Here is a 17,572-nt window from a genome sequence, read left to right on the forward strand (position 1 = left end):
ATGATCCAGGAAGGTTTGTGAACATGGGCCACAAAATACAGTAAATGCAGCAAAATCTAGAGAAATCCTAAAGCACAATTTGTTTCCATCTGTCAGAGAACTACGACTTCAGAGGACATTTATTTTCTAGCTAGATGATGACCCGAAGCATCCAGCTGAAGCTACACAGACTTCAAGACGAGAAGGTGGACGTTCTTGAGTGGTGTACTCAAAGCCCAGACGTCAGTCCAATAAAGAACATGACTAAAAGAGTGTTGTTCACAGCTAGTACCCACCAACCTCACAGAACTGGAACAGTTTTTTGAGGAAGATTGGAATTAAATAACAGTGTCCAGACATGCAAGCCTGGATGAGATTGATCCACACACACACACACACACACGCACACACACACACACACCCTTTGCTGGGATTACAGCCAGAATCATGAAGGAAGGACATTATTTGGAAATATTGAAGCAACATCCAAACTCTCATCCAGGAAGTTAAAGCTTGGGCACAAATAGGTCTTGGGACAACAGTCCTAAGCATAAAATCAAAATGATTCTGAAAAAGATGTGTGTGAATGAGGCAGCATACCAACCTGACTTAGTTCTATTGTAAGAATCTTGTGATAGAAAATCCAAAACGTTTGACCCAAGTAATACAGTTCAAAGGTGATGGTATGAAAGGCTGAGGAAAGACATACAAACTTCTAATCTTGATGACAATAATAAATCCATCTTTGATATATTCTCTCTATAAATATTATGACATTTATTGAATAGAAATAATTTAGATAATTCCAGCTGACCTGAAACAGGAGACGTTTGGTCAATGTCAGACAGTGAGGATAAAAAGGCTTATGTGTCTTTTTAGTGGGTGCACATGAGCTTCTGATGTCACCCGCATTGATAAAGGACTGAGGTTATTGCTGAATCAATAAAGTAATACCTGGCTACACCATTGACAGGTTATCATTATTGGCTTCATAACATTTCAAATGCTAGAATCATTAACTTATTGGTGATTATTTCATTATGAGTTGTCATAGACCATTAAAACAGGGTGTTCATTATCAGTAAATATGTACACCCAGAGCACTGTATCGGTATAAATCCCAGCAGAAGCTCTAACTGCCCAGACAGAGTAACTAGACGCATGAGTAAAATATATAATAGCAGGGACATCTTTACCGCAGAAGGTCATCTGTTCTGTTGCCCCACAGCGGTGCACTTATGCAGTAGTAAATAGCCATAGAACTAGACAGGCGCCAAAGTCGGGCTGCCATTCGAGGAGTTAATGAGGTCTAAAGCAGTGGTAGCTTCGCCGTGGCGAACCCTGCAAGCACACTCCTGGATACAACACATCAAAGTGGACAGCAGCCGCTCAAGTGGCTAATTTGGAGTGTGGCAATCAGGGAACACAACAAACATTGCACCTACTGTGTATCATCGACCTTGACTCAAATGCCAACACACAAACGCACAAACACATGCTCAGAGGGAGAGAGAAAAACAAAGAGGGAGAAGGAGAGAAAAAGCAGACACGCTGCATGGAGCCGTGAGGCATCACATTAGCACACACTGGCCTCCATTTTATCTCCTGTGGTCTTTGTCAGTGTTGCCTTTTTACCAGTTGGGAGTCAGCTGAGACTGGGGGAAATGTTTGTGATGTGTTTGATTTAGAAACACCCCAAGACTCTGACCTTTTGTTTGTCAAGAATAGGAGGGGAGGGGGGAGAAGAAATATTTCATTTGTATTAATGGAATAAAAAAAAATAGAAAATCAGTTTTCCCCAAAAATCTAGCTGTAAATTACATGTGAGATGAAACTTGATTTTTTTTTTTTTTTTATCGATGTATCTAAAATAAATAACTGGAAATCTTGACTGAATATCTCTTCCCTTACTTTTACTCCAAAAGAAAACATGTGCAATGGATAATAATAATGATAATAATAATAATATTAATGCATTTTATTTGAAGATGTCTTTCAAAGCACTCAAGGTCACCGAACATCAAATACAGAAGAACTAATAACAGAAAGAAGTGACTGTAAGCAGAATAAGCAAGTTTGGAAAAGGGAGGTTTAAGCTTAGATTTAAATGAAGACATAGAATCAGAATTACAGGTGAGCTGTGGAAGAGTGCCAAGTTATGGAGAGCTTAGAAGGTGAGAAGGAGAATCTTGAAGTTGATGCGGTATTTTATGGATAACCAGTCAAGATGTGTCCCTTTGAAGTAGTTCTGGTGATTATATTGTGCTTAATGTAATTTGCACACGAAGAAACATGCTTGACACGTTATTTCTCTTCTCCGGTTTGGTCTTACAGACAATCTGTGCAATGGAAAGTTCCACAAACACCTCCAGGACCTGTACGCCCCTCTGGTGGTGCGATACGTGGACCTGATGGAGTCGTCCATCGCTCAGTCCATCCACAGAGGCTTTGAGAGAGAGTGCTGGGAACCAGTAAAGTAAGCATTTACATTTTTTTCTTTTATCTTCTCTTATACTCTTTGTAGAATTACCTACACGTGGCTTATTTCATACAGTTGAGTCCAAAATAATACCAGCTTGTTGGAATCAGTTTCATAGCTTTTATTTTTAACTAGATATGTTAAAACGAACATGTTAATCCTGGATTAACTCAAATTCCTTGTAACAGCATACGTACATTTTTTTGTGTGTGCCATCAACACACAGACCCCTGTACTTTTATAATTATTTCCTTCACGTGTTTCATTTCCCTCCCATCCACCTCACATCCTTTTCTGCACTACACTGTGCGCCACTCACAGCGGAGAGGGACAGAGACAGAAACCCCAAAATTATTTTACTGTTGTAGACAGAAAGGAAAATGTACCAAAGCAATTATCTTGTGTGTGGTCAATGTTAAACTTCTATGAACAACTGAGAATCATGAAAAATAATATGCATCAAGAAAATACAGCATGAGAAAGCAGCACAAAAATAACATGTATGCTAACACCACTTTACAGGATGAGTCCTAGTTCTGCATTACGCTCTATTATTACATTTCATTCATTGTACTTTTTTGTTTCCCTGTTGTGATCTCACTTTAAATCTGTTACCTATATTAATTTTACCCCATTGCATGTAAAACAAGATCTTGTATAGTAGTATGTGCATAAAAAATACTTGTTGAAATTATTTGGAGAATGTGGTACCTTATAAATTTTTCTGTAGAATGGTGGTATCTCTAGTGTGTGTTTGCAGACTGTCTTTCAAAGGAGAAGCAGGTTCTCATTGTTTCTCACCTCAGTTTGACCTTTGATAGTTTTTTGTCCTTTGAAAGTTGTTCATTGGAATCAACTTTTGTGGCTACTTTTGTATTTTCTACCCTCATTACTGGATTGCTTCAAATTTAAGGATTGTGGATTTTGTTTTCTGACTCGTAAGCCTTTGTAGGCTTTATTCCCTGGGGTAGGGTGGCAAGCGTCATTCCAGGGGTGACCATGGCACCCCCTTGGGGGCGCCACTGCCCAACGCTCCAACAACATTTTTCTTTTGCATGTTCCACGTTGCCGAACTGAAGAAGGAAAGCAAGCTTTCAGTGTGATGCTCCTTCAGCCTGGAATCAGCTCCAGTCTGAACTCAAGATGTCAGAATTGATTTCACTGGACTCATTTCGAGTGATTCTTAAAAACAGGCAACGAGATTACAGTGTCACGGTTTTTAAATTATTTTATATTGTTTTATACTTGTGTATATGTATTAATCAATTTTGTAACCAGGTTGCTGTGCACTGCAGACTTCTGCCCAGGTCCCCCTTGAAAATGAGATCTGGATGTCAATGTGGTTTACCTGGTTAAATAAAGGAAATAAAATTTAAAAAAAGAGAATCATTGGACAATAGGGTGCCTGTGGCTGTCTATCATTAGCAGAACTGACTGTCAGAACGTGACTGCAAACTGATGAGGTCATTCAGTCATTTGATTCAGTCGTGTTGGCCAGGTTTGGCCAAGAAAACTTATATCAACGCTTGGTGAGAGCTTGCTTTCTTTTTTACCAGCTTCCTTTTTCTTGGTCTGATCTTGTGACGATGACGTTGGCTGCTAAAAAACTTTAGAACCGATCTACAGATATCTCCATCCATTATTATTTTTCTAAACAGTGCGCTGCTGTGTGGCTTCTACGTTTTTCTTCTGCGTACAGGTCGCTGAGTCGCTGTGGGGTTGTAAACCGTTTACACAGAAGTCCGATTGCAGTTGGGTTTAATTAGTAGTATGAATGATCGTGCAAAAAAAAAAAAAATCAGATCTTGGCAAAACATCAGAATTGAACATCGAGACCTTCTGTGTGGAAGGAACCCAGTGGATCTGCCTCTCATTCTACATCTAGAACCTGTAGGAACCAGTAAACCTGAAGTCTGAGAGCGAGGCAGACTGTGCAGTCGGTTCTAACTAGGCTTGTTGCAATAATTCAATTAAACGCCTGACAAATAAAAGCAAACTCAATAATTTCCATTTGCATGATTTAGCGTTTTTCTCTTTTCTCTCCCTTTCTACCAAATCTGGTCTTCAGTCTGGTGCTGTGGTCTTTATCCCAATGTTTGAAGGGAAGTTTTGTTTACAGAGACTCCATAATTCATTTTATTTGTTGCTTCTGCTGTTTTGTTTATTTATTCTGGATTTTTAAAATGTTGTCCAGTTGGAATTTAAAGTTTGTTGGTCTTTGAAAATGTCTTCTTGCATTATTATGCAATTACCATTATATCACTTGAAGCTAGAGGAGAAACCTCCTTTAGGTCCAGCCAGGCTGAAATACACTGAGCTTCACATTAACCTATCCCTTTGTCAGTTTACACAAACAATTAAATAGAAGCTACTTTATTTAATTCTACAAACAGCTGGGTGTGTTGTTTGTTAGATATATTTATCATAAAATGTCTATTGAGAATTAATTCATGATCAAATATTTTATATTGGCTAAATAAAACTGTAACTGATAGCCTGTCTGAGAATACAGTATGGATATATTGACTTTCTGGAATACAGTGAATTAAACACAACCAGTGAAATGATGGCGTTCGGTAGCCTGGTTTTACTCTAAAATTGAGAAAATAGTGGCATTTCTATAGTGCAGCGATATATTACATATTTATCAGCCCATTTCTTTTCATGGCTCCTAATATGTTTCTAAAAATGTCTTAATTGTGTCTTTAAGTAGGCCTCCACCATTCTATTGGTCATGTTGCTTTGTGTGCCTCTGTTGCTGCAGGCTTGACTGCAGATCCATGTCTTCTGTTATTCTCTCCACAGGAGCATAGCAAGCACTCTGCTGAGTGTCAACATCCAAATGCCCAAACTACCAAATGTAACAGGACCAAGTGTTAGCCTCCCACAAATACCCAACTTTTCTCCACCCAGTTGGATAACAGCTAATTGTGATTCAGAGTGTGTATTGCTCTTGCAGTGCCATAGCATGCACACGTGTTCTTGGCTATGGAGGGTGAAGCGTGCCAAATTAATAACAAATTATTTAAATGTGTGAACATTTTGCATATACAGAAACTATTTGAGATCTTTGAGTTCAGCTCATGAAAAAATGGAAACAAAAATAAAAGTGTTGTATTTGTGTTTTTGTTCAGTGTATTTCTAGCTCAGGAATGAACAAGTACATTTGTATTTGTTTGATCTCATCTCATTGACCCCGTGATTTTAATGACTTTGGATTTGGTTTTTCTGTGTATTCATTTAGGTTTCTGTGTCTATTGAGTCTCAGTGTTGTCCTCATTCTGTTCTGCCTGGATTTTGGATTATTGTGTTTATTTATCATTAAATTCATCATCAATCACTCTTCAGCCACGACATGGGTCTGCTGTGGCTTCCTCACCGCTACACATCATGACAGATACTGCTGTCGGTAATGGTTTTGGCACTCTTGTACATAATCAGAGTTTTATGCGACACTTGAATTTTAATGTCTTAACAAAGAACAGGTTTTCTTTTAACATCAAAACATGATTTTAAAAGAAAGTTGAACCCTAGGATCTGTGTAGTTATCAAAGTTATCATGTACATTTGTCTTTTGCTGTGTTCCTTCCTGAGTAGTCCTAATCTTTTGTAAATATATGCGTTGAAGAATGTTTCCTTTCTTTTTTCTGTCTTCTTTTATGTGAAAAGTTATTAAAAAAAGTCATTCTCACACATTTCCTAAATTTACCTTACATATACAGTGGCTGATGAACAACTACAATTTAGCTCTAGTTCCTGTTTAATGCATATGCCAGTTTTAATTTGTCAAATTATGCTTATGTGAATGCTTCATCAAGCAGATATCTTATTCAGATAATACCAGTGACTATGAAATTATTCATTTTTGACTCTGAAAATTGTAGCTACACAGGCTTGATGACTTCATTTCATTTCTTACCTTTTTTCTTGCACTTAATATGAATATTAGTACAAATATTATTGTATGAATAGAACAATTGAATAAGCAGGGAATGTTTTTTCGCTGTATCTCAGTTATCAGTTTGGATTTACATGACTCTGATCTGTGGTTCTGTAGCAATGGCTCAGCAACTTCAGAGGACCTGTTCTGGAAGCTGGACGCTCTGCAGACGTTCATCAGAGATCTCCACTGGCCGGAAGAAGAGTTCGGCAAGCACCTAGAAACCAGGCTGAAGCTGATGTCCAGTGACATGATAGAATCCTGTATAAAACGGTAACCACTTTTTGGACATGGGTATTCATATTGCTAGATTAATGTTTTAGGTCAGAGTTTCTTTTCTTAGCCTACGGGAGAATTGCTAATGCACCACCTGGCCAAAAGAAAGGGTCCCACGCTCTTAATATTTTGTTGGATCACCTTTAGCTTTGATTACAGCACATATTTGCTGTGGCATTGTTTCGAGAAACTTCTCCAATGTCACAAAATTTATTTCCTCCAACGATCCTCCTTCCTTGTTGTTCCTCCTCCTCGGCTTTGAGATCCTGATAGTGTCTGTGCATGTGCGTCAGAAAACTTAATACCATCATGACAGAAAGACAGTTCCCAACTATCCAGTTGGAGGCTCAGACATATTTATTCATTTAAATTCAGTGGGAACTTTTTTTTTTTGACCAGGGAGTGTGTATACATATAGTCACATATATCATATATCTGTTCAACATCAAAGTCACATATATCTTTATATAGATATATGTGGCTTTGATGTTGAACAGTCATACCGCTTTTTAAAGGACACGGGCAGCATTTGAGGCCAAGCTGCAGAGAAGCAGTCGGACCACAGATTTCCGCGTGCCTCAGTCCATCTGCACCATGTTTAATGTCATGGTAGATGCCAAGTCCCAGTCGGCCAAACTGTGTGCCGTGGACCTCGGTCAGGAGGTAAGGTTTCCCTTTCTGTTCTCTTCCATCTTCTCCTTTAATATTCTCACCCCAGTTTGAAACTGCTGCTGTGGTGGCCGGAGCACTTTTAAAGGCAAACGCCTACAGAGGTGTAAATGCATTTTTTTATTTTTGTTTTATGCGAGATGAACATTAGACTGCTTTTACATATCTGCTTTTTGTGTAATTTTGCATGTGGCATGCCATTTTCCTTTGCGACTTTTTCTGTTTACCGTCCCTCTTTACCGTATGGAGTTTGTCAGACAATGGGTAAGTGTGACCAAAATCTAAATGAAACTCCCGAGTCACACCACCCTCCTCCCAGCACCCAGGCCCCCCATTAATTCCCAAAGGAATAATTAGTCATCAGTTTTCACTGTCTGTCTTCCTTCATTTGAATTGTTTGGATTTCATTACCATATGTGTAGATAGTATTGAATATACATGGGATGAATGTGAGAGATCTCATGTTTTGCACAGTCTCCAGACTGATACTAATTACTGACGATGAATTCATTATTCCTAAGTCCTTCACAGTTTTGTCAGAGGAAAGAAGTCCTCTTGCAGTGTTTCTAAAACTCTCTGTAAAAGCAGATTATTTTTGCTGAATGAATGATTCTTAAGTTCTTTTCTGTTCTCTTTCCCTATGTGTGAAATAAATATCCACAGAACACATAATTAATTTACATATTTCACCTAAATTTGTATATTTTATTCTATAATGAATGACTAAAATAAAAGTACCGAGTGAGGTGAGTAATTCACTTTACCCCTTTCTCATTTGCATAACTTAAAACACGTTTTTACCAGAGCAATTCATAATGGTGCCCTTTTATACTTTGTTTTCCCCCAATTTGTATTACTACCATCATTGTGGTGGATTAAATAATGGTTATCTAATATACTTATTTAGTTTCATTGCATATAATTTTTATTTAGTATAAAAACAAAAACAATTTTGTAAAAACATAAGCACTTCTTTCTTAAGCACTCAAATAAAGCTAAAAAATGTTAAAATGAAAACATAAAATCAGCAATGGCTGGATAGATGGAGATCTATTGTTTAGAAACTTGCTGAGGAAATAAAAAAATGACACATGGACAGATGTCATTTTTCTTTCAGAAATGTTTATAAATGCAGATAAAATGCCTAATACTGTGTTTTCATCCGCAGAGACAATACCACTCCCAAATCGACCATCTGATTGAGGAGACAGTGAAGGAGATGATTACTCTTTTGGTTGCAAAGGTACTACACCACTGAGCATGCTTTTAGACCACATAACGTGAGAAAATGAAAGGAAAGACAAATTTGTTGGGATTCAAAGCAGTCCCTCAGATGTTTCCTTCTGGTGAATCGCCATGCTGACGAGAGGCTTGAGTACCCTTATCGCTGTTGGGGCTCCATTGTCTGGGCCATCGCTTTGTGGTCAGCATCTTCAATGGCAAATTGTCCTAAACGGATGGGGTCACACAAAGCTTGACTCAGTGACTTTGATTGAATTGCAGAACACAAAAAAGACAAACTTGTAAATTTGGACGAGAGAGACCAGGGCTGGGGAGTTCACCGATGAGAACCTGGTGGTCAGGCTTTGGCTTGAGTGGACTCTCTTCCCCTGAGCTCATCAAGTGCAGGTGTTACAAGTTCAGTGGCAGACAATCAAGGGGGGCCACGGAATAAGAGCCTAGCTGTCAAAGGTGCATGGTCTCACCTTCATGCACAGCTGGGGCTCTGGAATACAACTCACGAAAAGGCATTGGCCCATCTTGTACTCCAAAGATGTGTTGGACTTCTCTTTCTGATGGAAAGCAATTATCCACAGATATTTTTGTTGAGGGCTGCACAGTGGCGCAGTTGGTAGATCTGTTGCCTTGCAGCAAGAATGTTCTGGGTTTGATTCCCGGCTCCGGTCTTTCTGCATGGAGTTTGCATGTTCTCCCTGTGCATGGTGGGTTTTCTCTGGGTACTCCGGTTTCCTCCCACAGTCCAAAAACATGACTGTCAGGTTAATTGGCCTCTCCAAATTGCCCCTAAGTGTCAGTGTGTGTGTGCATGGTTGTGTGTCCTGTGTGTCTCTGTGTTGCCCTGCGACAGACTGACAACCTGTCCAGGGTGACCCCGCCTCTCGCCCGGAACGTTAGCTGGAGATAGGCACCAGCAACCCTCCTGACCCCACTGAGGGACAAGGGTGTAAGAAAATGGATGGATGGATGGATGGATATTTTTGTTGAATAAAACTTCAAATCAATTAACATTTAATATTTTTTGTACTTTTCAAATCCTTTGATTATCATGGTTTAATATTTCTCCTGTTTTGCTTTTAGTTTGTGGTCATTCTAGAGAGTGTGTTATCTAAACTCTCTAGATATGATGAAGGGACTCTCTTCTCTTCCTTCTTATCTTTCACAGTAAGTAGAACATCCTTTATTCATTCCTTCTGACAGTATTCACCATCTAAATTTCCATTATTAACATAATTCTTGCAAGTTTATCAGTTGCAGTGAATTTAAAAATCAGCCTGTTGATCGTAGGTCACCTTCTTGATCAACTGAAACATTGTAATTTGATAATCAGTCATTTTGGATTCAGAGCTGCTTGGTGTTTCTTGTCATACAGTTTGACCTTTTATGAAGGTGCTCTTACCATGAAATAGCTTAACATCTCAGCTGGATATCTGCAGTATTGTGGGGAAAAAAGGATATTGAATTAGCGAGTTCACGTTTGTTGCTAAATGCACTGCAAGTCACGGCTGCTAGTTCAGCAGGCACTAACCACTGTGCTATGTACAGCCTCAGCATAGTAGCCCTTCCTTTTAAAAGCATTTTCACAGTTAGAGTAATGATGCTAACCTCTTTCTATGCCTTTCTTTTAAAGGTAAAAGCTGCTTCAAAGTATGTGGATGTACCTGTAAGTATTAATACGTGTATCTGCTTTTTATGGTAGCCTGGCATAGTGTCTTTTAACAAGCAACTGAACACAAACAATGTGAAGAAAACTTAAGCTGTGAAGCCTTAACAAACTGGTTACGGGACAAGAGCTTTGATTGCTATACATATGTTGGCAACCGTGACTTTAGAGGTAGGAGTTTGTCCTGCAAGACAGGTTGTCGGTGTTCTATCAGTGCTACGTCGTCATATTTTCCTAGCATTGATGTGCACATTACCACAAGGTAGGACGGATTTACGGGTAGCACAGATAAACAGAACACCATACCTGGCTTGGTCCAGCTAGTTCTATCCCTGAAGTAGGTACGAAAATCCGAGAACTGACGGGCAGGATCTGGATCTGCTAATGGAAAATTAATCGGACCGGGACCGAACCGCTTAGAGGCAGTCTAGTGGAAAAACGTATAAAGGGAACACTTCTTTAGATAATTTGGCTCGAATTAGGTCCAGCATGGAGGAACTTTAAGCGAATATTTTAGTTTAGCAGTTTAGTAAATCCAGTTCTAGAGTGATGTCTTGAAAACTTCTGTAAAACTGAAAATCTCAGTGATCGAAGGGAATTTCCTCCTAAGCAGTTCTCATTGCATGTTTGTGTTTTTTTCCCCCATTGTGCATGTGTAAATATTTGACCATGATTTCACATGGAAAACCAGAATCCAGATGGTAGCTTTTGTCATATTTCTTTTTTGTCAAACGTCCCCATGTTTCCTCCCCAAATGACAATTCATTTGCATGTGGCCAGACACTGGCAGGCAGCCATGCCTCGTGCTTCGCTCTTTCAGTGCAACATACATCACGAGTCAGTGTTGGACAACACATGCCACTTCTGCTGTCAGGTTGGCGCTGAGGATTTGTGCATTTGACTGTGTTCACATCAGATTTCCATTCGCTGCCAACACTTCGGCCATTGCAACAAATTTTAAATTAATGCCTTGCAAATAGGCACTGTGTATGCTAGCAGGGGCTCACAGTTTCTGGCCTTGCATGCAAATCGTGTTACAGTTGTATCCCTGATGCATGAAAAGAGTTTCGCTGACAAAATTACTTCTTTTGATGTGTCTGTACAGGTTTGATTAGCAAAGGTTTTCAAACCTGAAGGAATCCCAGATTTAAATGGAGTAATAATGTCTATTGTAGTGAGGTGTTCAGCGATGAATTTGTCCTTGATGTTCGGTGGTGTTTTCAAAGTTGGTCCTGGAGGGCCAGCATCCTGCATGTTTTAGTTCTCTCCCTGGTTTAACGCACCTGAATCAAATGAAGGTTCTGTAGAAAGCTTAAAAAGAACATTTACCTGCTGAAAAGGTTGTTACTACCACCAGGGAGGGAACTCAAACATACAGGGTTCTGGCCCTCGAAGACCGACTTTGGGCACCACTGTTCAAAGTCGGTCTTTTGTCAGGATTCAGGGTTCCGGGTATTGTGCAAATTGAATTTAGGTTCATGCGTAATTTTAGGCACGTACAGGAAATAGGTAAAGCCTTTCTCTAGACAAAGAGAAGTCGATACAGTATCCTGAACTTGTGTGGTCCGCAAAAGCAAATAATAGGTTCTGTGCAGATTTTTTGACTTGTTGAAGGTCGGGATTTAAGAAAAGAGAACTGTTTTGGTAGAGAAGTTAGAGTTAAATGTTTGGAAATCATCCAGCAGTCTGAGTGAGGGCTCAGAATTTTGTTTGTTGCAGAAAAACATCTCAGGTGAACAAATACTCGTATATTTTTTTTGGTTGGATTCATGTCTTGGTTAGTAAGACCAGGCCGTCTTGCTGACCATCCTTCCTTCCATCTATCCATCGTCTTTGGCTTCTCTAATATCACGATGAGTTGGTGACAGTTCCAGGGAGGTTAAATTGGTAAAAAGTTTTTTATCTAAGAAAAACACATCAGGTTGCATCAACTTACTATCTTGCAGTGTTCACGCCTCCTGAATGAGCACGGGTTAGATTTGAGCAATTCCATGTGTCAATATGGTTCTTTTTCAGTCCATACCTAAATTCAATTGGGAATCCAGGGCAGCACTAGAAAACTGATTTGCACAGATCCTTTTCATTAGACCTGAAAGAAATGACAAATTACAAAGAAGAATGGAGAAACAAAAAATATCTGAAGATATGTAAAACTCGTAGATACGCTGTGTTTCAGTGTGTTCACATCAACATATTCAGTGTTTAAAGGAATTGTTCTGGTCAAGAGATGGTAGTAAATTTATGTCAACCAGGGGAGGCGACTGACTGAGCAGTTTGTTGCAAAGGTGTATTTAAACTGACATACAAAAACTGAAAGTCAGCCAGACTTTTTCGTCAAGATACAGCATACGTAAGATACCAGTGATGAATATTAGTCCATGCACAGAGCCTTGTGGAACTTGAACTACCTAGTGAATAAAAAAGATTTGTACTCAAATGAGTTCCCTGAAAAATCAGCTTCATACCAACCTGTTGTCATTTTGTCTGCTCAGCCTCTGTAGAGTAATTTTGTTTTACTGCCACACTGAGACCGAGCGGGACCAGCGTAGAAACAAGTCTGTTTATGCTGCAATGATATCCTCAGTAAATTTTCAAAGCTTTTTTGGTGTAATGATGATAGCATGCATTAAAACTTCCAGATTATTTTGATATACATGTTCACTCAACTAAATTGGCTAGGATTTCTGTTTTATCTGTTTTTTTTAAAATAGCATTTTAATTAAACCACCTTTGAAAGTATGAGGTACATATCCACTTCCCTAAGGATAAATTAATTAGATCCAAAAAAAGGGAGTGTTAATCAAATATCCGATGTTTATTTAAAAAGGGAAAAGAACATCGAGGTTTAAGTGCATCTTCATCTCTATCTGTGTGTGTCTTTATTTGCTGTCTTGCAGAAGCCAGGGATGGATGTTGCAGACTGCTATGTCACTTTTGTTCGTCATTCCCAGGACATGCTGCGCGAGAAGGTCAACGAGGAGATTTACGTTGAGAGACTTTTTGACGTACGTAAGCTGCAGCACCTGCTTTCTGTACAAATCCACACCCACACTTTACTCAGCAACCGAGTTATGAATGATAGAAACATCGAAATACTTTTGTGAAGCTTTTTTTATCTTAATAAATTTTCATTTTTTTTATTTCTATATATATATATATATATATATATATATAATTAAAACAGGCAAATTTTGTTGAATTTTTCTCTTTCACTCAAATTTGACCATTTCTTAAATGAAAATTACAGCGCAGGGCATTTTTAGCAAGAATCATAGTGTAGAAGTGGCTCATTACATGTCAAATGTTAGCAACTGGGTAAAATTTAAAACTTTACAACATTCCTACTGAAAAGGGCCAGCAGCTTTAAATGTTGTTTTAAGTCGACTGAATATGTAAAGTTGCTCACCTTAATAAATGGGTTACATGTATCAAACAGTGGGTCTGTGGCGACTCCCTTCAGGGGGAGTTTGAAAAGACAGAAACTATTAGCCATGACAGCCAAACATCTGAAATCAAGCAGTACTTCCGTGTATTGACCTCTTCTGACTGCAAGAAATAATGTTTCATCAAAATGTTCATGTTGGAACATGTGAACCTTAACTCAGCGGTTTTATGTAGAGAACCATGCACAAAACAGAATTCAGCTTTAGTTAGTGTGTGCTAACATTGAAACTAGTTCCTGTGAAGGCTGAGCTTCCCTGCAGCTCTTCTCAAACTGTATGTTCATCGGCCTGCCTCTTTCCATGTGTACCGCTGTGTTGAATTTAGGCCTTAGGTTTGTGCCTTTCTCATTTTGTCTCAGTCCCTGTTTGTGTGACTGTTGTTGATGGAGAGGTGTCTGACACTTGACCGCTGTCTTGCCATGTAGCCTTTTTTTCCCCTCACCTAGAAGACTGCTGCTGAAATTTGTGTTCGCTTTAGTTTCTTTGTTGTCATTCCAGATCAGTTCTTCCCTCAGCACCAAAGAGGCGTGTGAAGGTGTCAGCAACCGCTCTCTGCGGCCCTGTTGTGCTTTTTTACAATCCATTCTTTTTTCAGATGTTTTTCTTTTTCTTCCCTTTTTCCTTCTGTTTGGTTCAACATGGCAGGAACAATATCAGATTAGCATTTAAGTCAAGTCATGTGGGCTTTTATAAGCCTGTTAAATGACTGCTAAAAGCATTTCTCGTACAGGTAAAAGCATTTTTGGTTTCATCACTCTGTACTTATACATATGTAATGACAACAAAGGTGAATTAAATTGAATCTAATTTAATCTAAACTAAATGCCAGAACATGTATATAATCTTTCATACCGTGGTGGTTATGTTATATCTACATATTACATGACAGTCAAGTTGTTCACTAAAATATCAATATTAAAATAAGTCTTTACTTTTAAATGTCATCATACTTTTTTTTTATTCAACACTTTAACATCTTTAACTGTCTTCAAAATATTTAATGTTTGTCAAATGATGACCAAAATCCACTAAGATTGATCAGCTTTTAAATTCAGCAATATAGTAAAAACCAAGTTGGGATCAGGAAAGTCGACCCAGTCTTAATCTAAACATTTATGGAAGCAATATATAATATATATGGTAAAGGTTTGACTATCACTATGATTATAATTATCATTTTCATTTGTAGCTAAGTATTCATTCTTATATATTGAGTGACTGAATGTTTTTACTTGGAGAATTGCACCAAGTCTTAGTTCATTGTTAGGACGCACTAAGAATCTGTGCCTTCCCAGTGGGGACAGTGTGACAGCTTAGGATGCAGTAAAACTCTGTTTCTGAACATCAGCAATGTGTAATTTGCTGCTCAGGTTTTCCACATGGGAAAATGTCCAGTTGAAAATGGCTGTGGTCTAAATACTCCACTCCTTTATAGGATGTATTAGAGAGATATTCAGCTTATAAGAGAGAAGTACATAATAAGAGACATAAAAGACATGACTTCTTAATATCTCTCCATCTCAAATGTGGATAAGTTGCAACAAATGAGCATTAACATCTACCATCACATGGCATCACTTTCAGCAGTTTTCTGTCTGTTTGGGTATCTTTAAAATAGGGTCAACATGGGCTCCCACTAATCCTTGCTCTATAAGGGAACTCATTCCCTCCCTTTGTATTTTTTTCTTTTTTTCACTAACCAAACGAACACCTACCTCCTGAGCCGTCGTTGCCCAAAGGTTTAAAAAAAAAACAATAACATGCTCAGAAAACAGTTTTTGCTCAACATTTTACAATCCATACTGACTTTTCAAGAATGGATCTGTTTTTACCCAGCAGAATACTCATCTTGTCACTGACTGACAAGATTAGAGTTTTTAAAGCCGTGGTGCAGAATAAGAGGGCGCCATTCAAAAGAGATTATATTTCTAATCAAATCAAGACAGTAAGTCCTCAAAGAGCCGTTTACTTCACTCATTCCTACTAAATCAGACTTGTTTTCTGTGTGTCGTCACACTCGGCTCTGCAAAACTTTCATGTTTCCATAAAACTAAAAGTTTAAGAATGGAGCTCAGACACTGAGGATCAGCGATGCTGGCAACGCATTGCTCTAATATGACTACTATTACTATTTCCAAACCAGTAATCAAATTAAAGTTACTTAAACAAGTCACTGTCCATTTCTATTTTCGTCATCTTTCTTTGTAAACTGATATATTTTCAGTCTTCTTGTGTCGTGTTGAGTGGCGTCACACATCACATTATCAGCATAACTCACGTCTATTGGGAATAATTTTGCTGGATGTTGGCGCAGATACTAAATGCTCTCATTGACCATAACGGGTTGTTATTGTGTAGTCCGTTCTGTGGTGAACCGCAGATGCAAGCAGTGTAAATTAGGGCCAACCCCCGATTTGCACACCACGTTTGCACTGCATCACACCTCCATTCTGTAAAATTTGTACGAAGCATTTAGCAACACAACCACACACAACAACGGAGGGGGGAAACAGATCGTGCTTTTCGCTGGACAAGCCATCACTGTTTTGAGTTTGTGTCAGCTAAAGATGATGGTATTAATGTTTGCTGAACATTCTGCGCTGGTGACAAAGTCCTACCTAACTTCAGAAACACTGTCAAATTTGAAAATAAAACAAAAACATTTTGAGTCGCAGCAGGCAAACAGAGAAAGTTAAACCAGGTACTGCGAGGAAAAGAGCTGCGACTAACGCCGGATGGATGTTCCCCACCAACCAAACTACACAAACTGGATTTTGGTGCAAAACCAGCCATTTTTTTGGATTGTAAAAAAACAATACAAAAAAAGAAATATGGCCTTTACTTAATTTTTCATCAAAATACGTTTTCTTTAAGAAACATTTTTTAAGATAAACAGATGTCAGACGAAACATTGTTAATGCACTTCATATAAAGTGAGTATTTGTAAGACTCATTTTATTGGTGGGAATGGGGGGTGGATTATAAGACTCTAGGTCAATTTAATTAACTCTAACCATGTGTGGCTGCCATTGTCTATACTGTGTGTCACTTTATTTAGGCTTTTGTCATGCATTCAGTGTCAGCCACAGAAAGGTGATTATTGTAAAAGAACCTATTAGTGCCAGTTTATGTGTCAGTGCTCCCATCAGGCTGACGGGTGTAAGACTGAATCTTTTCAAAGCAGCATGTGTAGGGATGCAGGCATATTGACCTTAAATATTCTCTCAGAGATTCCAGAGTGAAGGAGGGGCACATCGGAGGAAATTTTTTTAAAACAAGTTTTTGGGGAAGTGTGTGTGTCTGATTGTGTGTTATTTGTTCGTGAGTGGGGGTAGGTGTGCATGTGAGTGTGTGTACTTGTATATACCACGTATAGGGGACCGTTTTCATACATTTACCAACAACAGGAGGTCATTTGTGTAAAGTGAGGACTTTTTCCCAGTCCTCACTTTATTTTGCAGTTCTGCTGTGCTCCACTAGTTAGATTTAGAGTTAAGGTATGAATTAAGCTTTGATGGAGTTAGAAATAGACTGGTAATGGTTAGGGCTGAGAAAAATATTTGGGTGGTTAGTCATAAATGCAGTTACTAAAATGAGTGGAATTCTGCATAGAAGTACAATGATGTGTGTGTGTGTGTGTGGGTGTGTGTGCGTGTGTGGGTGTGTGCGTGTGTGTGTGTGTGCGTGTGCGTGTGTGTGTGTGTGTAGGGGTGTGTATTCGTGTGTGTGTGGACGTGTTTTGAAAGAGATAGAGTGATAAAAAGAGAGAGAGATGTCCAAGAATGACTCATCCTTTCATCGGCAGCTTAGAAATGTGTTAATCCAATCATTCCACTATATATTTTGCAGTTTTGTGAGATTGCACTGAAAACAGGTGTGTGAGG

At 38.8% G+C, this 17,572-nt stretch overlaps 1 protein-coding gene across 4 annotated transcripts in view; it reads left to right on the forward strand.

The window, feature by feature from the left end:
• cadpsa (Ca2+-dependent activator protein for secretion a) overlaps positions 1–17,572 on the forward strand; it is an 89,219-nt gene that overhangs the window by 51,797 nt on the left and 19,850 nt on the right. For 3 of the 4 annotated variants that reach the window (XM_008410350.3, XM_008410349.3, XM_081607506.1), the window contains 7 exons: positions 2,314–2,455; positions 6,516–6,671; positions 7,190–7,337; positions 8,512–8,586; positions 9,663–9,746; positions 10,213–10,245; positions 13,143–13,250. In XM_008410350.3, the coding sequence (XP_008408572.1) occupies positions 2,314–2,455; positions 6,516–6,671; positions 7,190–7,337; positions 8,512–8,586; positions 9,663–9,746; positions 10,213–10,245; positions 13,143–13,250 (746 nt within the window). Of the gene's footprint in view, positions 1–2,313; positions 2,456–5,263; positions 5,399–6,515; positions 6,672–7,189; positions 7,338–8,511; positions 8,587–9,662; positions 9,747–10,212; positions 10,246–13,142; positions 13,251–17,572 lie in introns of all 4 variants that reach the window. The other variant, XM_081607507.1, reaches the window with a different exon arrangement.

This window comes from Poecilia reticulata, chromosome 5 (genome assembly GCF_904066995.2).
Source record: "Poecilia reticulata chromosome 5, P_reticulata-male-v2, whole genome shotgun sequence".
Lineage (NCBI taxonomy): Eukaryota > Metazoa > Chordata > Actinopteri > Cyprinodontiformes > Poeciliidae > Poecilia > Poecilia reticulata.